Source organism: Erpetoichthys calabaricus, chromosome 1 (genome assembly GCF_900747795.2).
Source record: "Erpetoichthys calabaricus chromosome 1, fErpCal1.3, whole genome shotgun sequence".
NCBI lineage: Eukaryota > Metazoa > Chordata > Cladistia > Polypteriformes > Polypteridae > Erpetoichthys > Erpetoichthys calabaricus.
In genome coordinates, this window is record NC_041394.2 from 283,820,026 (window position 1) to 283,847,838 (window position 27,813).

At 38.9% G+C, this 27,813-nt stretch overlaps 1 protein-coding gene across 10 annotated transcripts in view; it reads left to right on the forward strand.

The window, feature by feature from the left end:
• Positions 1–27,813, forward strand: part of sbf1 (SET binding factor 1) — a 263,161-nt gene that overhangs the window by 80,318 nt on the left and 155,030 nt on the right. For all 10 annotated transcript variants that reach the window (XM_028815823.2, XM_028815850.2, XM_028815832.2 and 7 more), the window contains exons 2-3: positions 24,708–24,793; positions 25,278–25,415. In XM_028815823.2, the coding sequence (XP_028671656.1) occupies positions 24,708–24,793; positions 25,278–25,415 (224 nt within the window). The remainder of the gene's footprint in view (positions 1–24,707; positions 24,794–25,277; positions 25,416–27,813) is intronic.

Genomic DNA, 27,813 nt, shown 5'->3' on the forward strand with positions numbered 1-27,813 from the left:
AGCTTACTGATCACAGGACTCACTCATTCTTAATTCTTAAATGAGTGAAAACTGGGGAAAACCCCTCACCGAAGTTGGGAGATCAAAACTGATTTTTTTGAAATAAAAGACAGTTTTTCACTTTTCCACAGTACAGCCCAACTTTAGTTAATTAATAAAATTCTGTAATTCAAGGACATCACTAGGTGCTGAGTATCTTCTCTGTCAATACTGTTCTAAGCCACTAATGCAGCCATCTTCTGAAAATTTTAAAAGGTCTTAAATAACTACTGGAACAATTTACTGAAGTAAGACTTTTGAAAATGTATGGGGTCACACGTTACGAGTTTTGGATTTTTTTCCATTTGAGCATATAAACGGCAACGAAACAAACAAAACAGAGAACAAATCTTTCTATTATAAAAGGAAACATTGGGACGAGACATTCTCAGAGATAATTTCAAGTCCCATGAAACCAGACTGTACGCAAAGAGATTTTGAAAGTCATGTCCTCCTCTCAAACATTAGAACAACACCCACAGTCCAATCACTTCTCAGTTGTGGGAATGCTATTGTCAGACACAGCTCCTGCACTCTCAGCTCCAAGCGGGGTCGGAAATAAAAGATATAGAGTAGAAGACAAAGTAGAACATCCTAAAGAGATTATGAAAGTACTAAAATTTGAAAGTCTCAAAAAACTGATAGTAAAGATCGCATTAGCGCTAACACACAGAAATTGTTACTCTGTGAAATAACGGAACAACGAAACGAGATCGAATATATGAACATAGGTGATATGACAGAAGTATGTAGATATTGTTTTGGCTTTAAACTTTAAGTCGGAGATTTGTAGAACATCTAATTCGTGTTACCATCAGGGAAAAGTTGTGTTTCTTCCCAGTGAAGAGGCGTATCCACGAGAATTAAAAGATTTATTGTTTGGTGAAAGTGAAATCCACATACGCGAACGGCAGAGACGCGAAGTGGCTGGCGCGAAGTACAGGCCGGGGGGTTGGCAAATGAAGTGAGCAGGGGGCAAAGCCCCCTAGTATACCAAAAAATAAATACTGTATTTAGACTAATCAACTGGTGCTGTACCAGAAACCTATTCAGTTAACCTATTCTGTCAAAACAGAACAAAATCAAAATGACGGTCTCACACTTTAAGTACCAAAAGAGTCTGAAGTAAATAAATGTACATTTATTGTCATTCATTCTGTTGTGCTAATGGCTGCTTAAATTGCAAGTTTTAAAAAATTAACACAAGTTGCTTAAGTCTCTCTCTGGCTTTTGCATGGACCTATAACAAGGACTATATTGCCACTTGTGCTGAATGTACACTCTGTTTTGGCAGTATGCAGAGATTTATTGGTCATGTTAGACAGCCCTATAAAATTTGCCCCATGCGTTTTCTGTATAAGATCAGTTTCACTGTCAAACAGACTGTCTGACTTGGGTGGCTTGTTAGTTCAAATTCAGTGGCATTTTATTTGTACGAAGGGAAACTTTTAACTTTTTCAAAAGCTCAAGAAATCTACAAATATTATAACTAACGACGGTCTCCCCACTCCAACACACACAAGAATTACAAAAAAATAAGAAGAAATTTCTTATTTCTTATGCGTATTGCCATAGATAAGAAGGAAACTCAGTAGCATTTCTTGACTGACTTCAGCTGAACAGCTTGTCTGGTAAAAGTACTTAATGATAGTGTGTTATATAGAGGATATGCAGCATTATTCAAGATGACTACCACCAGTGTTGTATTCATTCTGTCCGCCCCTACTACATTCATTGGGTCAAGAGGAGGCCCATAAATAAACCTTCCTTCTTTATTATCTTGTTGATTCAGTGAGCCTCTCATGAACTGATGTTACCAGCCCAGCTTTCCGAACCTTTAGCTTCTTAGCCCAAATTACTTAATCGGCTGCTGTCTCTTCTGTTTGTACCCGAGTAGTGGCCGCAGCCACTGCAGACTGCTCTGCCACCAGTTTCTTCATCTCTGCAGCGGCTTTTACCATTGTGTAGCCCACCCTACATTTTAGGTATAGTGGGAGTAAAAGTTAAGATAAAATTCATTCCAAATGCAAAAGAGAAGCACTTGATTTTATGTTCCCTAACAACTAACTTGACACTGTCAAGTAAACTGTATGTCTGTCCGCTTTTCTCGAGAGAACTACAGTGGAACCTCGGTTCACGAACGTCTCTGTACACGTACAAATTGGTTTACGACCAAAAAGTTTGACGCACACACACAGGTAGCGTGAGAGAGAGAGAGAGAGAGACGCACTCACAGGCAGCACGAGGGAGAGGGCTGGATGCATAAGGTAGGAAGGCAGTTAAAGAATGTATTGGGCTTGATTTTGTTTTCACTTCTGTTTACAGCGATCAGTTCGTAGCGTGCATTGTTGCAATATTACTTTTCTTGGTGGTTTATTAAATTACAGATTTTTTCAAATGTTCATTTTTTTCCCTGTGTTTAAAACTCATTAAAAAAAAAAAAAGTGTTTTTAGCCAGCGGTTGGTTGCGCTATAGCGCGAACTATTGCAGTGTTAGTTTTCTCTGTTGTTCAAGGTTTTCTCAGTGTTATTCAATGTTTTTACATTTAGTTTACTATTACGCTGTGCATTCTATGATTTAATTAACTATATTTGTGCTTAAAAACTTAAAAAAATATATATATTTACATACAGTTCATATGGTCTGGAGCAGATTAATTGTATTTACATACATTTCTATGGGGGAAATTGCTTCGGTTCACGACCAAATTGGTTTACGACCAGAGTTTTGGAATGAATTATGGTCGTGAACCGAGGTTCCACTGTACTTAACTGATTTAGATCTTTTTTTTTTTTTTTTGTTCTATAATTTGCTTGAACATTCCAGTTGATTTTACGACTTCTGTCATTGCGCTATGTATCAGAGTTTGCTTGTGGTACTGATTTATATGTGTGAAACTGAGAGACACACGGCAAGCCAAGGGAAGGTGGGCGGGGCCCTCCTCACTTACGCGCCAGCCTCGGGGAGTACCTTACCTCCGCTTAGCTAGTGAACAAGAGAACTACATAACAGATATAGATAGTTTTTTTCTATAATTTGCTTGAACATCCAAGCAAAACATGATTTTGTTATTTCTCTCATCATACTAAGAATCATAGTTTGCTTGCAGGAGAGATATATTCACACTAATCCGAGACACAGGCTGCGGGCCAATTGGAGGGGTAAGCATGATGTCAGGAGTGGGGAGCTGGGCAGGGCCCTCCTCACTGTCCTATGTCACTACTACAAAGGCAGAGCCGCAGGGGACGGCTAGTAGAGCATAAATATTCACAGTATTGAGCATGTTTTTTGTTTTTTTTTTTTTCTTTCAAGAGTATGGCTAGTTATGTTATTCCATATTAGTTTTAAACTGTGGTTTGGGTATTTGCCAAGTCACTGAGTGTGAAATAAATGCCACTCAGTGACATTTCCTGTTCTATATGCAAAGCTAGAGTTTGTGGTTACTTCAGGAAATTATTTTGGAATATATTTTACCAACCACATCAGTGTTTTTAATCTTTAAATTTTAAGCTTTTGCTTTAAGGAAGCGGAAAAGTGGTATTCTGGGTTTTATTTAAGCATAAAATCAAAACTGACTTGACTTGATCAGAAATCAATGAAATAAATTAATCACTTCCAAAAGAATTTGACATAGTTGTTTTATATCATGATGGAAATGGCTGCATGTCATATACTATACATGGATATTTTTAATTACTGTGTCCATGCCAAAGGATGTTTCTTTAGCCTTAGTGAAGAAACTGTAAAAGCAGCAAAACCTATCAATATTATCACAGAAAGTTGTAAAATTAGGCCGAACCCCTCTCCGCAAATGGGGTAAAGTTGATATGATGTTTCTATCTCAGCATTCAGTCAAATAGATTTCTCATCCAGTCGTTGGGTGCTGTGGAAGGGGTTTTACTTTTTTTCTGTATTGCAGACAGAGGAAGGTAATGATATTTATGCAGCTCTTTGCTTTCACAATGCATATACATGTAATTTCCATGTGTAAATCAATAATTTATATCAATCATAACCATTCAACCATTTCGTAGCTTGCTTCTCATTTCCAGTGTAAAACTTGTAATGTTGGTGTTAATCATGAAGTAAACTCACCCAAGAAATTATTGTTGAACATTTTGATGGCAAAAACATGAACTATTTTCCAAAGTAATTTAATCGCCGTCCAAAGGTATCTTTTCTTTTATCAAATAAAAGTGATATAATACGTGTTTGTGTCTGTGTATGTGATTTTTTTTTCATATGACTTTTTATAGCACTGCATGATTTTCAAAGCATTCTTTGTCATTTTGGATAAGAAATTAGCATAAAGCATGTGACATTATTGAAATTCTTAGTGATCTTGCACATTTTTATGATGAATGAAGCTAGGAAAAAAGCAGTACACTGCACCTTTTGTTTTAGGCCACTTTGCAAGACATATTTGGAAACATTTCTTCTTTAACATTCCTTGAAGAAAAAATCTTTTTTCCTGGTTGGCGCATTAGAAGTTGCATTTCCATCACTGGGTGTATTGAGTATTTGGGATTCTTTTATGCCATGTACAAATCTTTAATAGAACTGTTAATTTTTGGATTATTGTTTTGAGCTGTTGAAGATTTACAGCTGTGTCTGCTCACCATTTTCTTTTAAATATAATAAGAAAATCTAAACTTAAGGCTATGCTTGCTGCTGATAATTCACAAAATGATTACAGTATGTGGCTCAGGGCGCTAAATGATATGGAAGATTCACATGTGCAGTTGTAAGGAAAAGGTCTGCATCAGAAGAAATAAAATGTCTTTTTAAATTATTAAATATAAGCAAGTCTGATTTTTAAAATAATCTTGTTCAACCCCCTTAATTCAGTTCAAGATCACCTTGTCCATTGCCAGTCCTGGTAGCACTAGGCCTAAGACTGGAAGCAACTCTGGACATAGTGTAAGTCTATCATAACTCCTTTTAAAATACAAAGTTAGCGCAGCTGTCTACCAGGAAATTTTACAGCACTTCTTGCTTTACATTGCTGACAAGCTTTATGGAGATGCTGATTTCATTTTCCAGCTGGACTTGGTAGCTGCCCAAACTGCCAAAAGTTCCAATACCTGGTTTAATGACCATGGTATCACTATGCTTGATTGGCCAGCAAACTCGCCTGACCTAAACCCCATAGAGAATCTATGGGGTATTGTCAAGAGGAAGAAGAGAGACACCAGACCCAACAATTCAGACAAGTTGAAGGCTTCTATCAAAGCATCCTGGGCTTCCATAACACCTCAGTAGTGCCACAGGCTGATCACCTCCATGCCATGCTGCACTGATGCAGTAATTCATGCAAAAGGACCCTATGCCAAGTATTGAATTTGTACATAGACATAGTTTTCAGTAGGCAAACATTTCTGTATTAAAAATCATTTTTATTCGTCTCAGGTAATATTCTAATTTTCTGAGAAAATTAGCTATAATCTTAATCAGCAAAATGAAAAGAAATAAACGCTTGAAATATATCACTCTGTGTAATGAATCTATGTAATATACTACCTGTTTTTAATTTTGGATAACCAAACTACAGACTCACAAAGCCTGGTGGACTACCAGATGTTTTAGCTCTTTAGTCCATGCAATATTTTCCTAATGGAAAACAGTTTGAGAAAAGCAAAAGACTCAGTTCTTCGTGTACAATCATAACTTGGGTGTCACTTTTAAATGCAACCACCATCTTAACACACACACACCTATTAGTAAACAATATAACAAAATTGTTCAGTAATTTAATAAAACAAGCACTGCAGATTATGAACATACTTTTTCAGACCTAAACCTCATGTTTACTAAAAAAAAGAATCCACTTAATGGTCCGAGCATGACAAACTGTAATGCAACTATATACATAGATCACTGGCTGATACAACACTGTAAAGGGCCTACTGCACTCAGAATAACCCTAAAGGTCAGACTGGTGATATTTTTGGCAGATAAACTGGTGGGGTCTACATTATTTCTGAAAACAAAATTTGAGAAAACAGTATTAATGTAATATTTCAGTTCAATGTTTTCTTCCAAGATGCTGACTATGTTTATATTGTAGTAGAAGAGTGCTATGCACTTGTACACTGCACAACTAAACAAATAAACATTGCTGTAAAAAGCTGTAGGTAACCCTACACCCCTTATATAAAGCTGGGGTATCAGAAAGCATACCTGGAGTACACGTTGTGCAGAGCTAGTAGCCTAGCAGACTACCATATATCATTTGTCCATCCCTGTTCAACTTTCAGAAATGTTAAGTCCTCAAATACACCTGATTGTTATGCAGTTTGTTCATGTTATAACTTGTTAATACTGGTAAAGAAGGGGTCAGAACACTGCTGTTTGCTTTGTATTATGTTATGCTATTGAAAAGAGTTGTGCATTGCTGGAATGTATTTGATTTGATGATGAGAGGAATCATGTTACTGCATAAAGGTAGTGTCAGAGTTATGTTGAAAAAAAGCTCACGATGAGTTTTAAACATAAGGAAAGCTGCATTTATGAACTTAATTTGCTAAAGTCTCACCACTGAATCTCTTAAGTGATTTTCAGACTGATTTGAGAAGATCAAGGTTAGGAACTTTGTGTTAGCTAGTCAATGCAAGAAAAGGCAGAATAAGAACACGTGCGCCATGCAAAATTAAACAAATAACATGCACGACTTTGTTGTAGAGTGTGCTTCCTTTAAAAAGCCACAGAGATTTCAGAAATTTGTTTAAGTAATTAATTAAACAAATTAATTAATTAATTGATTGATTGACTGATTAGATTTGCTTTAGTATTGGATACCTCAGTGTCATTGTCCTCTATGGATTACTACACAGATGATGAAAATTACTGGCTGGCCCATCCACTAATTTCAGTAGTAGGAAAAATACTGCATTTAACTGCATTGCTTGTTAAGATGTAATAGTGAAGTAATTAAATGATAGCACATTTCTGGGTGTGGTCTTTGCCTATTTTGCAAAGATTTGTGGCTCTGGAGTATTCAGTTTTTTTTTCTGATAGAATCTAGTTAAGTTATTTTACTGTCTGGTTATTTTGGTTTAAATAATCATTTAGTTTTAGGGTTACATCCCTTTGTGTTTTAGCGATACCCCTGTCATAGTCATTGTTTTTTTAAGTTCAGTCATATGAAAAAGTAAGTACACCTTATGGTATAGTTTCTTTTTAAACTTATGTGGATATTAAGCTTTGATCTTCATTTAAACAGTTTAGATAATAGTGGTGTAATAAAGAAAACAATGAAAGTTGCAGTAATTTATTCAACAAAAATGAACAGATATGCTATTTTTGTCTGTGGAATAAGTAAGTACACTCATAGCTCCAATAGCTGGTATTTCTGTCTTTGGCAAAAACCACCTCAGGCAGGCATTTCTTATAAATGCCTACCAGTCTATGACATTGGCTGGTGAAAACTTTTAATCACTGCTGCATACATATTTTTTCAGCAGTGCAGTATTTGAGGGGTGTCTTGCATTTACAGTAATCCCTCCTTGATCGCGGGGGGTTGCGTTCCAGAACCCCCCGTGAAAGGTGAAAATCCGTGAAGTAGAAACCATATGTTTATATGGTTATTTTTATATTGTCATGCTTGGGTCACAGATTTGCACAGAAACACAGGAGGTTGTAGAGAGACGGGAACTTTATTCAAACACTGCAAACAAACATTTGTCTCTTTTTCAAAAGTTTAAACTGTGCTCCATGACAAGACAGAGATGACAGTTCCATCTCACAATTAAAAGAATGTAAACATATCTTCCTCTTCAAAGGAGTGCGCGTCAGGAGCAGAGAATGTCAGAGAGAGAGAGAAAAGCAAACAATCAAAAATCAATAGGGTTGTTTGGCTTTTAAGTATGCGAAGCACCACCAGACAAAGCAGCTGCAAGGAAGGGAGCAATGTGAAGGTAGTTTTTCAGCATTTTTTAGAGGAGCCCCTCTGCTCACACCCCCTCCGTCAGGAGCAGAGAATGTCAGAGAGAGTGAGAGAGACAGAGAAAAACAAACAATCAAAAATCAATACGTGCCCTTCAAGCTTTTAAGTATGCGAAGCACCGTGCGGGAAGCATGTCGCTTGACAAAGCAGCTGCACGGAAGGGAGCAATGTGAAGATAATCTTTCAGCATTTTTAGACAAGCGTCCATATCGTCTAGGGGTGCGAACAGCCCCCCTGCTCACACACCCCCTGTCAGGAGCAGAGAATGTCAGAGGGAGAGAGAGAGAGAAAAGCAAACAATCAAAAATCAATACGTGCTGTTTGATCTTTTAAGTATGCGAAGCACCGTGCGGGAAGCATATCGCTTGACAAAGCAGCCACATGTAAGCCCAGCAAGGAAGAGAGCAATGTGAAGGTAATCTTTCAGCATTTTTTGCGGCGCGGCCGTATCCTCTAGGGGTGCGAACAGCCCCCCTGTTCACAATATATTTGAGGAGTTTTATTTAATACGTAATACGCGCCCTGGTTGGGTAGCTTCTCAGCCATCTGCCAATAGCGTCCCTTGTATGAAGTCAACTGGGCAAACCAACTGAGGAAGCATGTACCAGAAATTAAAAGACCCATTGTCCGCAGAAATCTGCGAACCAGCGAAAAATCCGCGATATATATTTAAATATGCTTACATATAAAATCTGTGATAGAGTGAAGCCGTGAAAGTCGAAGAGCAATATAGCGAGGGATTACTGTACAGCCCATTTCACATCCTACAACATTATCTTGATAGAATTCAGATCCTGGATTTGACCTGGCCAATTCAGTGCCCTCCTTTTCTTTCTTTTCTGCCAATCTTTGATGAATTTACTGGTATGTTCAGAGGCATTGTTATGATGCAAGATCAACTTTTAATTGTGCTTCAGTATTCTGACAAATGGTCTCATATTATTATTATTATTATTACGGATTTTGTGATGCTGAGCAGTTCAGGTCCTGATGCAGCAAAGCAACCACAAACCATAACATTTTCACCACCATGCATTACAGTTGTGATCAGGTTCTTCTGGTCAAATGCATTTCATAGTTGTTTGTCAAGAATGGGGAGGGGGAATCTGTAAGCTGATTCACAATGGTCTAGCTTGGTAATCTTAATTGTGCTAAAGTACATTAAACAAAAGACACACAAGAGCCCAAGATATACTTATTGCTATGCTATTAATTCTAAATGTTATTGCAGTCAAAATATCATGACTTTATTGTAAAGTATCATACATTGTAAGTTACCAAAACACACCCAAGTAAATTAGTGTTAATATATATGCCTTATACTTCACCCCTTTGGAGCTTCTTATGCGTATTTTCAATAAAAAGTCGCTGCACCTTTGCTCTCAGTTTTCATGATGTAAATGAATGGTAGAATTCTCTACTTCAGCCAATACCATGCACTGCATGGGGAACTTATACAGGTGTCATTTTTATTAGTCATTCTAATTTAGTAAAAGTAGGAGTAATGATGGTTTTAACTTTTTTATTTATATTATAGTATAGGCATAGCAGAAAGCCAAGCAAAATGTAATCCAAAAAGAATACTTTCATCAACATTATTAAATGTACTTCAATATTCAGCATTTTTCACTTTACTTTAAGTAATCTGAGCTATTTTATCTTTAGAAATGTTGAAGCATACAGGAGTTTCTCATAAAAATACTTTCTCATATATCCCAGACATTCTTAAATTTGAATTTGCTGCCAGTTTCTATAATGCCTTTCCCGAGTATAACCTTGTTTTAGTTTGGGAAAATGGTTCAAAGGTTTTAACAGAAAATAAGCAGGCAAGAATCAGAGAGGAAAGGTCCAATACTTCAATTGTTTACTTGTTCAAATATAATATCAGTTACATACAATATAATAGCAATATACATGCAGATATAGGAATTGTACTATTGACTTACAGTAATATATATAAAGATATATGATTTATACTATTAACTTACAGTAATACAGATATGTGAATTATACTATACTTACAGTAATATCAAAAGACCCAGAGCCATCATCCTAGACCAGTAGACTGAGGGAGCCCGCGTGTCAGTCTCGTCAGAGGATCAACTCGTGAGCCTGGTCCAATACCGGGCGGTGTGCACGTTCCCCACGGTTGAGCTTCCAAAGAAACTGAGGGCGGAACCTTCCCTTATATACTAATTGAGTGTCCTTGCCCAAAATGGCTTACGTGTAAGCAGTGTATACAGAAGTGATCAGTTTCTGCACACATCTTCCCACGGGACAACTTATGTGTTATCTCTACTAAGCCTAAAACAACCCTTTATGAGAAAGAAGTTTTTGCACATTCTTTCGCTATCATCCCAAACATTCCAATCTTTGTAGCTGGTTTTGCACTGAAGCGACCAACCCCCTCTTACTCCTTTATTTTATCCCTTCTCCTGTTACAGAGAAAACCTTTTTATTACAATCGGTCCCTCGCTCAGCGCAAAATCAGCAACCTTGTCTGTCGTGCTCTATTATTAATTCGTTTTAAAACACAAAACACATAGCAATTAAATATAGTCATTAAAGCAATAATAATAATAAGCAGCACCAAAGGGTGTCCATGTGCAACAACAGGTAAAACATGATATCTACACAAGGTTATCATAGTGGTAACATTATATTGAAACCAATACCCATTACATATTGTATCATTACACTCAGTATTTTCAGGTTTAACCGTTAACCATAAGCTACTGCTAAAGTTCCATATATCATGCCATATTTGCATATTATTTTTCTGTATCTGTGCTTGTAATATGTTAAAAGTGCATACAGTCCAGTTCATGAAAGTTTAGACATTTAGCCATCGAATGTCATTGCTAGCCGTGATTATCCAATCTGAAGCGCGTTGCTCCCAGTTTACTGTTTGCTGATGAGAGACCATGGACTGAGGTAACCACCTAGCCATTTGGTCTGCCACTTTGTGAGTATGTCATCCCACATTCTCAAGCTTGTTTGCAGTTATTTCATTATCTACGGTGTTTAAAGTTCCTAGGGTGGTGCCAACCCCTCCTAAGAAAGTGTCATACCATGCCCGTTTAGCACGCTTACACTGTGGCAACAGTGGAAACGTCACTTGCCATGTAACCTTAGTCCTTTTTGCTGTCGTAGAAACAAGTTTACATGTGTCAATTATTGGTTCTACATGTGACTGTCTCGTTATGGGGGTTCTAGCCCACACGGCTATAGCAAGCATTGGTATAGTCCTGTTAATAATTTCAGTTGCATTGATCCAGCCAATGGGCCCAGTCTTATTAGAGGTGTATTCGCTTGATGTTGCATTGTCCTCGCACTGTACCTTGGAGCCGTTCCAGGGCCCCATACACCAAGTTACTTTCGACGTCCAGGTAATATTTAAGTTTTCAGAGCACTCAATCAGATACTTCTGTGGTTTTACCCCCGGCACCTTCAAGTTCGAGGAGTAGATGGTGCACCCGTCACCAGTCGTAATGTTGAGGACATTGCAAGACTGATTCTCCAGACACGTGGTGTTCTCCTGACGTCTGGGCTTAGTGGAATCGTTCCACCACCATCGGACCGGAGTCGTCTCCGTTGCCTCGCCTCCTAATGTGGTGGCTCCTACTTCATTCAGAACACCCCCAATTCTGTAAAACAAGAACACAGCATGTTGCACCCACTCCTCACTCCCGTCTATAGCAGTGTTTTACAGGAACATTTACCCATGCTTCTTCTCCATTGTATAGAACAGTTACAATCAAATCCTGTCCCATTGCGATGATTTCTGCCGGGCGGGGTAGTTCATGGGGTTGTTTAACCCACACCTTCACCCCGTTAACCAATTTAGGAGCATCTGTTGATCCAAATCCCCCCACATTCCGGCCAGTCTTAACTACTGGTGCAGTACTTTCCTGCACTTTTCCCATGTGAACTGGTATTATTAACAAGTGCGCTATTCGATCTCCCTTAGTCAATTTGATCGGATCCCCCATTGAGGATTGTAACAGAACTTTGACGGTCCCTTGGTAATCTGCGTCGATTACGCCTGCTAGCACAGTGACTCCCTTTAGCGCCAGACTTGATCTTGGGCATACATGCCCGTAGTGTCCCTTCGGGATTTTCACCCCTTTGTTTTACATGCTGAGCTCCAAAAACTGGATGGTAAGCCACTGCCTTTCATTTACTTATTCCCCAATATGAATGTGCTGCTTGAAACACCAATAAGTTTTTTCATTCCAACTAACTGCTAAAATGGCCATTCCATTAATTCAAATGCAGTACTTTCAAAAGCTTTCATATACAAACACGTGCTTTGCTTTCATCTCCTCTATTTCTTTCTTTAATTCACTTAGTTTTCAGTCACATTATTCAACTCATGCCCTGCAGTCTACAATGGCTATACAAATCCACCAGTTTCTCCACATTCAATGTCTAAATCAAATCTTATCTTAGCACTGGTTACTTTTACAAAAAGTTATGAATTAACTATTGGTATAACATTTTTAAATCTCAGAATTATACAGAGAATGCAGTGCAGTAGAGAATAAATGGAAGAAAACATTCTTACTCTTTTCCTTTTCTTTCAGTCCTCTGTTTTCACTTGCAATTTGGCATTGGCTGTTTTTATACTGCCACATGCCATTTTTCATACCAATTATTGCATTTAAACAAATGCACACCCTATTGTCACTTACACTTTCCTTCATTACTACATACAAGTAACCCTCACATTATAGCAGCTTTACTTGTAAACTGACGTCTCCAATATACATATTGTTTTCTCTGCAGCAACAATCAACACAGGGGCTTTGAAAGGAGTGCTCCCAATAACCAGCTTAAGTTCTACTGCTGTTCCTCAGGGTCAAAAGATCCCGAAATCAAAGCACACACTTTAACACTGAGCGGTCGTTGTTTAATCCGTATGGCATTCTCGATATAAATCGCTACGTGTACTGCTAGCTGCTCGCGACTTTTTAGCCAGGTATTACTCCTCTCTCTTGCTTTCCCATCTAACTGCTTTATAATAATTATTAACCATACACAATCTGTCTGACCAGCAGACAAGTGTAGGTTTTCTGTTTTAACCGTCTTTGCCTCCACTCTATGCAGAGACACCTTATCTGCGTCTTTGACTAGCTCGGCTGCTGCAGCTGACTCCGCCCTCCTCGAGGAAAGCACAACGGCCTCCGATTCGACTCTCTTTATTGCTACTGCTACAGTTAACGTTGCCGTTAAAGTTTCTGTTGCAACTACTGCTGTCTCCATTTTTAGCGAAGAAAACACAGCTGTAAAAGCTGATTCTACCGTACACCTAAAAAACTTCAGAAATGCTGTTGATGCACGCTGACATTTGCCGGCTGTATGCCAGCATGCGATTACAGCATATTTGCCACCTGTGGACGATCCATCCCTATTATATACTCTTTCACTGGGGTGATTAGTACGGGGTAGGGTCTCACGGGCAACTGACCAATTTGTAACATCACCGTCACCTGAGTGGCAGGGATGTCCGTTCCCCCAATCCCCTGCACTGTCAATCGTTTCCCCTTGAATTTAGATGGATTCCCATATATTAAAGTGGCCTCCGCACCCGTATCGATGAGAGCCTTTACTATTTGTTTGTTTTTAGTTTCCCAATGTATCGTTACCGGTACAAAAGGTCGAATGTCCGCATCATGCCAATTTAGGGCTCTCACCTGTGCTTGGCCCCATCCCTAACAATCTCGTGCTGCGCGTTCTAATTCTTCAACGGGATATAAAGTCCTTCCTTTATTTTTCCCTTTCCCTTTAGCTTTTTTCCCTCCTTTCTTATGTTTACTCTTGCGCCGGTTTTTCCCCCTGTCTTCCTCCTCCTCCTCCTCCGAGGAGCTCTCGGAAGATGAAGAGGGGCCAGTTTCATCACGCTTCTTACTCAACTTTTCCCACTCAGCAAAAGTAAGAACTTCGTCATGCTTTTTACTTAATTTTTCCCATTCAGCGAAGGTAAGAAGTGAATGTACTTCTGCCTTTGCTACTCGTTTCTTTATTCCGCCAGACTTATCTATAAGTCCTTTTTTCTTTGCCCTGTCCAGGAGCAGTCCTGTAGGCTGTCCATCTATCTCCTCCTTAGGGACCTTAGCATTAATTAACGCTCCCCATAACTCCTTCCTATTCACTCCCCCTGTTCTATAGGCGCTATTCCTTGATGTAGCCCCAGTGGGTTGTGTTGCAGCTGTCCCTGGCGGGGCTCCTCCCCACTCTCCCAGGTCACCTAAATCCCGTAATTTAGCTACAACTTCCCCCACTCCTGCACCTACCTCATTCAGTAAAAGAGTCATTATTATTCCTTTCAAGTTAGCAGGGGCTGTTTTTATTAGGATGGTCCTGGCTATAGATGTAAATGGGAACACATCTAACTGATCCGCTTGGCCCGCTACCACGGCGTCCCTCATTGCCAATTCTCTAACCACTCGAATTGCCTGCTGCAAAGTCGTCCATGGTTTTACTTCAGGCCAATTCTGTGGGTGTGGATATATTTCATACGCTGCGTTCGCCGCCAGCGCCATCAACGTGCTGTCCCCTTCTAACTTAGTCAATTCTTGTCTCATTGCTTGTTTAAAACGGGAATCGACAGCATAATCTGTAAATTCAGTACCATCCCCCTTATCCAGTGACACATGCCCGGCTCCTGCATCATGCAAGCGTACGAGCCATGTGTCTACTGGCTCATTTCGCCCTTGTGCATAACGTGATCTAAATCCTTCCCTTTCTTGTGCAGTATAATCTTCGAAAACATCTCCCCTCCTAACATTACCATGTGCGTCAGTAAAAAGTCTGCGACGCATCACGGGGTTAGCCTGTAAAGGCAGAGGATCAATTACCGATCCTGCATCGGGTCCGTCATCATCCTCATAATCATCATCCCAAATGTTACCGTCCCATTTTTCAGGATCCCACTCATGGACATTAACTGCTGCTACAAACGCTTTGATCTTCGCAACATCCGGTCTACGCTTCTTTTTCGCATTCACCTTGGCTATGCAAAAGGCTGCCTTTTCCGCCATCCCCTCGGCTCTCTGTACCCGCGGCAATAATACAGCTACCTGGGATTCGGCCATTGAGGCCCGCCCTAACGCATCCGCCAAGTCCATTTGCATTTTCTTAATCTCCCTTTCTTTTTCGTCTACCAGACTATCCAGACTTCTAACCGCAGTTAGCAAAACCCACCCCCGCGTCTGCAAGCCCGTTATGGGTTCCTTTACAGACACCTGACATTTCTTAAACATCTCTGATTTCCTTTGCCTCACTTAGTAATTGAATATTTTACCAAATTCCCCAAAATCCTGCAACCGACTACGCCAAAATGTTTTAGTTTGGGAAAATGGTTCAAAGGTTTTAACAGAAAATAAGCAGGCAAGAATCAGAGAGGAAAGGTCCAATACTTCAATTGTTTACTTGTTCAAATATAATATCAGTTACATACAATATAATAGCAATATACATGCAGATATAGGAATTGTACTATTGACTTACAGTAATATATATAAAGATATATGATTTATACTATTAACTTACAGTAATACAGATATGTGAATTATACTATACTTACAGTAATATCAAAAGACCCAGAGCCATCATCCTAGACCAGTAGACTGAGGGAGCCCGCGTGTCAGTCTCGTCAGAGGATCAACTCGTGAGCCTGGTCCAATACCGGGCGGTGTGCACGTTCCCCACGGTTGAGCTTCCAAAGAAACTGAGGGCGGAACCTTCCCTTATATACTAATTGAGTGTCCTTGCCCAAAATGGCTTACGTGTAAGCAGTGTATACAGAAGTGATCAGTTTCTGCACACATCTTCCCACGGGGCAACTTATGTGTTATCTCTACTAAGCCTAAAACAACCCTTTATGAGAAAGAAGTTTTTGCACATTCTTTCGCTATCATCCCAAACATTCCAATCTTTGTAGCTGGTTTTGCACTGAAGCGACCAACCCCCTCTTACTCCTTTATTTTATCCCTTCTCCTGTTACAGAGAAAACCTTTTTATTACAAACCTCATTACTTTTTGTGATATAGCATAGTAGCATGTATATTTCTTTTTTATAGTAAACAGAGGGAAGCATTGGGAACATTAATAATTTGTTTCATTCTGTTTATCTGTGCATTAACTTCCCTTATATGTTATAGTGTCACATCTTAATTCTTTTACTCTGTTCCTGTATGCAGCACTAAAATTATGTCCTACACTACAAATATTAAGCAGGGCACACCCTGGAAATACAGGTTTCCAACAACAAAGCACTTAATGAGAAAGTTTACATACATGGGAGAGAACTAAGAGAGCTAGCTGCAGTATTCCAGTAATAATTGTAAAAAGTAAATTCAAGACTTTAGAAAATTATTTTGTCGTGTGAAAGTGTTCAGGAAAGGGACTTTAACCTCTTAGATTATCTTTACATTGGTAGACAAGTTAATGCTGGGAATGCCTAAATTAATAGCATTGATTTACACCTAGTTTAACTTTTTCACATTTACTTATCGCTTATGTCACAAACACAACAATGGCCAAGGGGCCTGTCACTGCCCCTGCCAGTTTACAGGTCCAGTACAAAACAAGAATACCTTAACAAAGAGACCAAGGGTCTTTCGCTGCCCTGGGTCACTTAACACTAGAATTACCAGAGTCTACGAAAAAATTCGTAGATCCGGCCCACCTTAAAACCGTTCTCACCACTCTTTTATCTTCTAAATGTGCCAATTAAGACGAGCCAGCAAGCAGCCGGCTATTCCATCCCCCACCGTCGCAGAACGTTCACTGTGTTTTCCCATCTCATGCCTTGTTTGATTATCTGGGAGTGACTGAACTGCTAGTTTCAGAGTGGAAATAATAGATCGTTATTTGGAACACACGCATTTCATGTGTGTTCCGTTTCTACAGTAATCTGTGTAAACACATTTTTAAAACAGAAACATTTTTCATATTTTAGTAGTAAATGACAAAATATAGGCATAAACTATATAATATACGAAGCATGATGTCAAAAGATCAAGTAAACACTTTCACAAAAGGTTGAAGAAAACACAATAGTTTCTGTAGAGTAGTGGTAAGATTTGCTGACTTGTAATCAAGCGTCCCCGGTGTAATCAAGAGTCCCTGGTTTGATTCCAACTCACTCCTATATTCGCTGTTTTCAGTAATGAGCTGCTCTTATTGTTAATATTATACAGTACACACATATACTTGGTTTGCGTCTGTAACACACGGTGTACATTTATAGGACTTGTAAAAGTTTTCGTTTTTTTTCACTTTTATTCTCTCTAAATCACGATCACGATACATACTAAGTCGCGGATAGTTGACATAGACTGCTCAGCCAATCAGTGCGCAGCAGGCCTGTTGCGCCTTAGAGACCCGAGTTCGATTCCCCGCTGGAAAGAAAGTGTTATTTTTTTTTCTTTTTAACCATATAAAGTGGTATGCACTGTCAGTCAATTAGATCTTTGTATTTTCATGTGGGATGCTCCTTTTAAAATATTATTTTTAACAATTGAGACTGCAATTAACATGAACATGTCTTTATAGCTGTTATTATATAATATATATAAAAACAGCTAAGGGGATAGATAAATAGCTATAGCGCATCTTTATTTGATCCAAATAAATAACATGCAAGCTCATTTATTTACTTATCTTCCTACAGCATAAAGTCACAAGTGAACTGTTGAGCTTCCTCTGTTTGATCATGATGGGCATGCTCACAAATTACACGTGTAACGCCACGAAAAATACCTGCTGACACTTTAGTACGCGAGCCATGGTACGAGAATGCAGTTAGACTTTTTATGGGCACATACACCACGCTAGTGTTTAGATCTGGACGGTGTAGTGTTGGCGAGCTCTGTAAGCCGTGCTGTTTCTTTGAAGGACAGGTGATTGGCAGGATGACGCCGGACTTTTGCCTTTATGCCTGGTGCAGCTGCGTTGTTCTTTTATGTGACTCGACATTTCTTGCGGGGAGGGCTTCTGTTTTCTCCGATCTGAGTTCACCTCTGTTACAGCGCGTCTTTATTTGAAAACAGCAGTGTCAGATCGGGGCGAGCGTGAACGCTAACTTTGACAAGCACTATAAATTTACAGCGGTTGTTACAGACGTAAATCAAATGTATGTTTTTATTGTATAGTATTAACAATAAGAACAGCGCATTACTCAAAATGTTTATTTTGGAAGACGTTAAGACTCGAACACAGAACCTTATGAGTTGGAGTCGGCAGCTCTAACCAGTATACTACCCAAGAAGGCAGGACAACACGCAGCACTAACCTGCTTTCTTTTTCTTCGGTTATAGCCTTAGAAAAAAGTGCATTTATTCTGTTATACTTTTATCTTTTGTGAAAGTGTTTAAAGATATTTGGAATTCAGGCTTCACACATTATACACTTCATGCCTACATTTTGTCAATTATTACTAAAACATGAAAACGTTTCTGTTTTAACGATGTGTTTACTGTGCATAGATTGTTGTAGACACGGAACACACATGAAATGCAAGTGTTCCAAATAACGGTATAGTATTTATAAAAGGTGTCATTTTGTATTACTTCTCACTCTATACAGCTCTAAGCAACTGACAAGTAGGTAAGCAGACTTGAGCTGAGAAAACTGTGTACCGGTGGGGGGATGTGATAGCAGACTGCTTTCTGTTTGCTGCTTATCAACACATTTGAAGGACAAAAGACGCTGATGGAGAAGTGCGAAGCATTTTAAGGTGGGACGGATCTACGAGATTTTTCGTAGGCTCTGGTAATTCTAGTGTTAAACTGGAAGGGCTACACAACTCCGAGCAAAATAATCGAGCATGGAAACCTCAGCCTCACAACCTCAGCAAGGACCACAGTCTGTCTACCTCATCATTACCTCTGAAAGAGCTGCATTCTAATACAACAAGCACAGCTCATTCCTGAACAAACATTTAAGACCTATGCCATTAAGGCCAGATCGCTACATTATAAAGAACTAAACAAATAACAAACCCATTTTGGGTCAGATGATATCAGTAAACAAGGCAAGTTTTAGTGAGGAAAAACTTGAATTTTAATTTAATTGTTACTTTTGTTTGCTTGCAGGGAAACAAGGCATTAGACACTAGAAGTTAAAGGTAGAATCACATACAGTATATTCTGAACAATTCAAACCAGTTTTTGTAAAAGCATGCTTTTTTCTGTATAACAAGGAGAGAGATGGCTGTGTAATTTAAAGAGTCTATTCTTCTTAATCCAACTAAGGTGTCTTTAAAAGTATTGACCTTCAAGGCAGAGCCATGGTCAGCTTCTTGGTTGGGACTCCGTTTAGGTGGCGCTACACTTTCATGTTTGGACATGGTGAACCACCTTAACATTCTAATGCTGCATTCCCATTTCTTCTCATATCAACCTGAAGTTATTCTAAGCTAATTATAACATACAGTGGTCTATCCATCCATCCATCCATCCATCCATCCATCCACACACACACACACACCCCCTTAATCCGTTCCAGATCCTTTGACTTCTACCAAACGAATTTTTCCCATAACAAATAAAGGGAAAATGATTAATCCGTTCCCATGGAAAAAAAATCCTATTGTTATTGGCATATTATATACATTGATGGTGTTGTATAAAATAATTTAAACACTGCTTAATACTAAAATACATAAATACAAAAGCAATTAGATGAATTAAATTAAAATTTAACCTGACTTTACTTTTTAATATCGTCTTTGTTTTTCACAATCGTAGATACCGTAGTTCTCGGCATACGGTATGCAGCAGCCATGTCCCGAATACGCATGCCACCTTCATACTTTTCAACAATCAATTCAAATTTACGCGAAAAAACACAAAATCACGTGAAAATTCACATAGAGTTATAGCGCAGGTTGTTCACTGAATGCTAGCAACTGGTGTACTGACGCTCGTGGACAGTGTAGGGTAGCGCGTGGTGTGGCGATGCAGGTCCGCTCCACGCTCCCATACGTGCTTATGGGGAGCCCTGAACCCGACACCGAGATGAGCTGACAAATGAGGACAATTCTCAAATGAAGCCAGGTGATAGTGCAAGAATGCTTTTATTTAAAACAAAAATCAGTGTCCAAACAAAAAGTACAGTGCATCTGGTTTCAATAAATAAGTATTTAATAAATATCCAAAAAGCAAGTGTTCTGTGGGGATAAAAACAACATTAAATAAATCCGATAAAATCCAAGGTTAAAAATGCAGTCTCACTCTTCCCGATCACAGCCCACCTGTGCAGGTGTGACTCACTTCAACTACCTCTTTAACTTCCCAGGTGTCGTGCAATCACGCCCTCTGAGAACCACACAGCAATACGGGTTAAAACCTGGCCGTTTTTTTGAAGCCACGGACCCACTATACCACACGCGCTGTTCTAGCACGTGAGTCGTATTCCAAACAAAGGTCGTATACCAAGTAAAATTTTTCACGTCCAAACGGGACGTATACCAATTTAGACTTATTCCAAAGCAGACGTATACCAAAGTACCACTGTACGTGTTAAACAATAAAGTCACCAAGGGCCCCTATTTCATGTTTTCTTACAAGCATATACATACTAGTTAGATTATATGAGCCTAAACATAGGTTATAACACTTCTTCCTAATGGTTTGCTTTACATTTGTATATCTTACCCCTTAATGCTCGCCTCAATTGCATATCCCATAATTCAACACTGTGTTAAAATACATCATTTATCCCCATCAGTTTGTTTAGGTGATGATTCAAAAGAAGAGCAGGTCTAACAAATCCCTCTTCTAGAGTGGGCTCAGATTTAGTTCACAATGTCTTCTAAAACTTTTACATTTCCCACTAGCCCTTATTTACATGTAGCTTCCTCGAAAACAGCATGTTTTTGACAGTCAGCTTTTTGTCAGCTTTTCTTCTATAATCAGTCCCTCTATGATTTCGTGGGCTGTTTTTGTGATTGTTGTAGCCTAAAATGCCTCATTTTGCAGCAGCTTTTTCAAAAAGTTTTGGTGAAAGTTGCAATATTTTGAGGCTTTATTTTTTTTTATAAGATTGCAAGAACAAATGAATTAACAAAAGTTGTTGCAACTATTTTAGTGTTCTATGTAACTTTTCCAAAAAACGGCACAGGATTTTATCAATATTAAGGTTTAAAGTACACGTTATGAACAGAATACCACTGAACTTCTCTTAACATTGTTTTTACAACACACACCATGTAAAGTGTAAATCAGCAAAAATTAGCTCAGAAATTTGGTCTACATCTGCTCATAAGACTAAAAATATTTATTTATACTAACAGACATCCATAACAAAGCTGAACACTTTATTTTACTCAAGAAACCATTATTCATGAAGTAAGAAATGATGAGAGTCAGTTCTGAAAGCTGCCTAAATGTTTTCCATCTTTCTCCATCTCATCCCTTTCAAGGTTGTTGTTAGTGATTGATCTTCAGCTAAACAACACCAGCTTGTAAATGCTGTTCTTTTGTTCAGCACCTGCTGAATTTATCTTTGTATCTTCTGGTCAAGACAATGAGCACTGGAAGTGTTTCCTGCAGCACATACCAAAACACATCTAGATCAATCACTCCACACACTGAAGCTCTGAGCTCTGAGTGCTGCTGAACCCAGGCAGTTGAAGTAGGCCTCAAACTCACGTTGAGGGTCAGCACTGAAGCCTGGGATGTGTTTGTAGCTAGAAGCATTGTTATTCATAAATAAAGTGTGACAAGGATCAAACACCCTGACTTGAATGAAGTTGAAGACCAGTTGTCCATCTGACATGTATTTGGTGAGCTTTCCTCTGCATTGTTGTATGCTTGTTCCATTTTATTGAGGATGTGTGTTTTAATGGCAAAGGAGTCATCAAGCCCTTGTACTTGTCATAGGCTTCATACTACATCTGTTTATTTGCAGCAGAGTTCATCTATAGATCCTCAAGACAGTCAAAAAATCTTGGTGGTTATAGGGTGTCAGGTCTGGAAGATGTTGAGAAACTACACAATAACTTTACACTTATCTACCCTGAGTCTGATCTGGACCTGCGGATATGCACCAATGTATGGATTTTGTAGCATTTCATGGAGTCTCCCCATGGACTGTGGTGTGCTTTTGCCACACATCTATGGATAGAATAACAATTTAAATTAGTCAAGCGTTTCAATGCAGTTAACTAAAGTAAATCAAAAAAGCACCAATGTACTTGGCAGCTGTAAGAAATACATTTTTAATGTTTGTATTTAAGTGCAAGTTAGCGTGAGTAGGGGTAAAGTATGCTTACACATAGTGAGTAATTAAGATCCTTTGTTAAGACAGGGGGAAATGGTCTTTACCTGCATTTCCATTTCTATGAACTCCTTGTAGTGCATGAAGTCCTCTGTATGGTACTGCACTGCACTGAACCCGGAGTTCCACCGTGTAGAACATGGATTTGGAGTCATGGTTGCCGTCCTTCCTGTTGGGAGTTTTTTTTGTCATGAACTCCAAGTATCTTCTTTTGTGGGAGCCAGCTTGGTAGAACACCTGTGAGAAGCTCAGCATGAATGTATTCAGCTTGTCAAGAGGTTTGCGGTAGGCATTGTCAGTGAGGTTCATTATGTGTGCCATGCGTGTAACATTCAGTGAGTTTGGGAATAAAAATTGCAGTGCAGCTTTATACGCTTTTTTCTTATATGCTGCATTGTCTGTGTCAAACACAATTACATTCTCATTGACTATGCAGTATTCTTGCCGACACTTGACCACAGAGACAGTAGAATTGTTGCAAGGCTTTTGAGCAAGATGTGTTTTAAGTGCTTCCATTTCTTTCTGGTAAACTGTGCCTAAGTATTTCTCTTGAAGCTAATGAAATCCAGGAATGTCTCCTCCGTGGATTACATTTTCCCTGTGGAATCTTCATGTTGCAGGGTGGTCACTTTGAGAGAAGGGAATGTTGACTGCAGTGCATTTGGAAACCCTGTCTTCACAAATCTTAATGAAAAGTAAAAAAAAAAAAAAAAATTATATATAATATATATATTTAGTACAGATCAAATGCAATAAAACTGGTTAAAGTAAGTTACCCTCACTAATATAGCATTTTAGAGTTAGAGTTTATTTGTGTATGTTCTCTCCTCTGCATCATTGTATCAGTGACATATGACACACACACTCACACGTACAACTTTAAAACATTAAACAAAGCACATACAGTACGTTTAATTGTTTCATTTAATATTTTTATTCGTAAACATATTTATTTCTCCCATACTCGCTCGCACACTGTGGAGACTGGCTCGGACACAGACAGGCAGACACACTCATGTCACCCAACACACGTTTATTTACTGTATTTACAAAGTCCATATTGTGCTCACAAACCCCAAAGTCCTGGCCACACCACAATGCCTTCTCTCTCTTCAGGCCGCCTCCTAGCCGTCCTCCCGACATCATCTTTCTTCCTCCCGACTCTTGTCAATGACTGGAGGGAGGCGGTCCCTTTTATACACACCCGGATGTGCTCCAGGTGCTCCCCGGCAATCTTCCACCGGCACTCCCCAGTGTGGCGGAAGTGTCGGCTGTGTACCCGGAAGCACCCGGGTGTCCCTTCTTCTCTTCCCCCCAGCACCTCCGGGTGTGGCGGAAGCGCTGGGGTCCAGGGTCCCCAAGGCATCAGGGCACCCCCTGGCGGTGGCCACGGGCCCCTACAGGGTAGAGCTTCCAAGCTCTGTACCCGTGGCCCCCAATACAACCAGGGTGGACGCCCCCTCGCGTTCTGGAGGAGGAATGAGCTCTCCTCCTGTCCTCCTGGGCGTCCCGGCCGGGCGTGAACCCCGTCCGGGTGCCACAACACATACACATGGATCAGCACCGGTGTATAGTGTGGTCCAGATCTAATTATTCAATTTTCATTACGCTATAACTTACTAAGTTTATTACATAGAGAATTCACAGCACCTGCCCTGCAGATAGAGATTTCACTTAAAATACTTTTTGTTGCCGATAGATGGCAGCTCCTGCCCTTGCATTCCTAAATAGCGGGGAGACGGTTGTCAGTTGAACAGTTGCATAATTACATCTGGACCACCCTGTATATGAAGGCAGTTATGTGACCCTGTGCTTCTTCTTGCTCTCTTAGGTTTTCAAATGAACAGTGGCTGGTGATACCAGTTCTGTGTGGTGTCAAATCTCAATCCATACTCTCTTCATGTGTCTCCTAGCTGGTGGAATGAGCTGCCCACCTCTATTCAAACCACTGTCACCCTCACTATGTTTAAGAAGTGTTTAAATACTCTTTTGTTCTGTGAAATGCTTTCTTATTGATAATGATTTTAATAGGTTATTGTAACTAAAAGAAGTAAGTAGTCTTGTGGTGTTCTGTTTGGTTCAGAGCTCTTCACTTATGATGGTGAAGTTTGTAATCTTTCCCCATAACACGTCTTACATAACTGTCCCCCAGACTCATGTTTATGTGTTTGTGCTCAATTGTAAGTCAGATGAGTAAGTTTTCAAATTGTGTCTGCTAAATGTGAAACTGTAAATAAATGCATTTGTCAGTTCAGAACCAAACAAGTCTCCTTTTGGTTTTATTAGGTTAGTTTAATTTTACATAGCTATAAGAAAAATCTTAGACTTGCATAATATTGATGTTTAAATTAACATTTTAATAATTTTGGGTGTTTGCTAATTATTAGATTCTCCATTCTCATCTACATCTCCGCTTGTTTTTTGTCTTTGCAGCAAGCAGTGAAAGTCAAGGTCAGATTCTTCAGCGCTTTCCAGAGAAAGATTGGGAGGATAATCCCTTCCCTCAAGGTATTGAGCTGGTGAGTAAGTTTTTAAACTGAATATTAAAACCAAATAGTGAATACAGTAACTATGCAAAGTTTTTATATTGTTTTAATTGTCAACTTGTGAAAGCTTCTAGGCTGTCAAGTGTATTTATGTAGTTTTTCAATAAGACAGTTTTCTTTACTTTGTCTTACTGACTTTGTGAGCTGTTAGATCCTACATCTTAGTGTGTTCTTCATAACATGGTCGGCAGTTACAAATAAATGGAAAGAATATACTATGGACAAAGTAAAGTGTTCCAATAGTAATTGCAGGTAATAATAGCAGGTAGTAATAATTACCTGCTGCGTAATTATGTAAAATGGACTTCTTAAAACGTTTTGCTGTATATATGTTTATATAAAAATCCCTAGAATGCTGATGTTTAGTTTACTATAGTTTTTGTTAAACATGAAAGGATACCAGTTAAAATTGTCTTGTCTGATTCTCTAATTTTATATCTTTTCCTTCTATTTATAGTTTTGTCAACCCAGTGGATGGCAGCTGTTATCAGAAAGAAAGCCACCAACTTTCTTTGTAGCCGTCCTGACTGATATAAACTCAGAGCGCCATTACTGTGCCTGTTTCACTTTCTGGGAGTCAGTTGGAGATCTACAGGTTAGCATGAAACACTTTGATCATGATATGGACAAAACAGATACAGTGGGGGAAATAAGTATTGAACGTGTCAACGTTTTTTTCATTAAATATATTTCCAATGAGTCTATTCACATGAAATGTTCACCAGACATTAGTATTAACTCAAGAAATTCACAAAAATATAAAACTCACAACATTAAAGGCCATAAATAAAGGTATGTGTATTAAAATGGAATGACACAGAAAAAAAGTATTGAACATGCTAATTTAATACTTAGTGGAGAAGCCTTTGTTTATAATGACAGCTTCAAGATGCTTCCTGTATGAAGAAACCAATCACCTGCAGTGCTTAGGTACGATATTGACCCATTCTATTAAAAGTGATTGTCTTTAAATTTTGAAGATTCCAGATGGCTCTCTTGTGAAACCTGATCTTTAGTTCCTTCTACAAGATTTTCTTTCTTTGAAACCAATTGAGAATTTCCTTTGGTGTATGTTTTTAATCGTTGTCCTGCTGGAGATCTATCCTCGTCTCATCCTCATCATCCTAGTGGATGGCAGCCGGTTAATTTCAAGAATCTTTCCGTACATGGCCCCATTCATCATTCCTTCACTTACATGAAGTCTGCAGTACTATGAGATGAGAAACAGCCCCACACCATGATGCTGCCACTTCCAAACTTAACTGTGGGTATAGTGTTTATGGGGTGATGTGTAGTGCCAGTTCTCCTCCAAACATGGTGCGTAGTGTGACAGCCAAAAAGTTCAACTTTGGTCTTGTCTGATCAGACTACATTCTCCAAATTTTTCATAGGCTAGGCCAAATGTTGTGTAGCAAACTTTATACAAGCTTCAACATATCTTTTTTTCAGTAATGGAGTCTTGCGGGATGAGTGCGCATCATAGGCCATCTCGCTGAAGTGCATTGCCTATTGTTACATTTCTTTGTAACAACTGTACCTGCTGCATCCAAGCCTTCCTGGAGCTCTTTCCAAGTGGTACTTGGCTCTTGGGTTGCTCTTCTGACTATCCTTCTGTCTCTCTGATCAGAAATCTTGCTCCTGCGTGTGGCTGGTTGATGGTGGCTTCCTTCCACTTGTGGATAATGATGCTTGCTGGAGAATTCAGAAGTTTTGAAATATGTCTATAACCAGTCCCATTGATGTGGTTTGCAACAATCATGTTGCAAAGGTCTTGGAAAAGCTCTTTGTTTCTTTTGTGACACCTTGGTAGCAAATACCAATTTATAGCCCATCAATATTTACCAACCTAGCTGATATCAATTTGCACAAATAGGAGGAGGCTATTATTATATTTATATTATATATTAATATACATATATATTGTATTATATTATTATTATATCTGGGTATGCTAAACTGAAGTAGTGAGTCTTCAGCCAGATTTTCAAAGCTGAGACTGAAGGGCCATCCCTTATAATGGCAGCCAGATCATTCCACAGCTTTGGGGCCCTTTAACTAAAAGCTCGACCTCCCACTGTTATTTTATTATTCCTTAGAATCATAAGCAGACTTGCTTCTTGAGATCTTAATGTGCGCTAAGGTTTGTAAGTAATAAGTTCAGATGAGTATTCTGGACCATGGTCATTTAGGGTTTTATATGTTAAATGTAGGATTTTGATATCTGCCCTAAACTTAACCGGGAGCCAGTGTAAGGATTTATGAACTGGTGTTATGTGTTAGCATTTGTCTTGTTGTTGTAATAATTCTTCCAGCAGCATTTTGGATTAACTGGAAGCTGTATAAAGAACAATCTAAACATCCAGTGAACATCACATTGCAGCAGTCGATCCTACTAGAAATAAATACATTAATTAATTTCTCAGCAACCCGCATATTTAGAAAACACCTTAATTTCCCAACATATTTAAGATGAAAGAAACATGTTTTGGACAATTTTATAGTGTGAGTTTTAAATAATATGCTAGAGTCAAATATAACACCTAGAGTGCGGGCTGTTTCAGTAAAATGGTGATTCTAACTGAGTTAAATGATGACAAAATATTTTTGAGATCAGCATCATTCCCTCCAATAGTTAACATCTCTATTATATCTAGTGTTAAAGACAAGTAGTTCTCATCCATCCACTCCTTTAATTCACTAACACGTCCAATTAAAAACCACGTCAGAGAAAGTTAACTTGGTCTAAAAGGGTGTTATCTGCATACTAGTGAAAATTTTGCATTGTTTTCCAGTTGAACCATGTAAAGTGAAAAAGTAATTTCACTTCTGTGTATAATGATGGAGTACTGTCAGCACATTTCTGTATGCACTGGCATCAATTTGAGAAATAAGAACTGAATCAGGCAAGGACATTGCCTGTGAGCCCAATGTAATTTTCCAGCCTGTGTAGTAAAAAGAGAATGGTCAAATGCTGCGCTTAAGTCTAACAACAA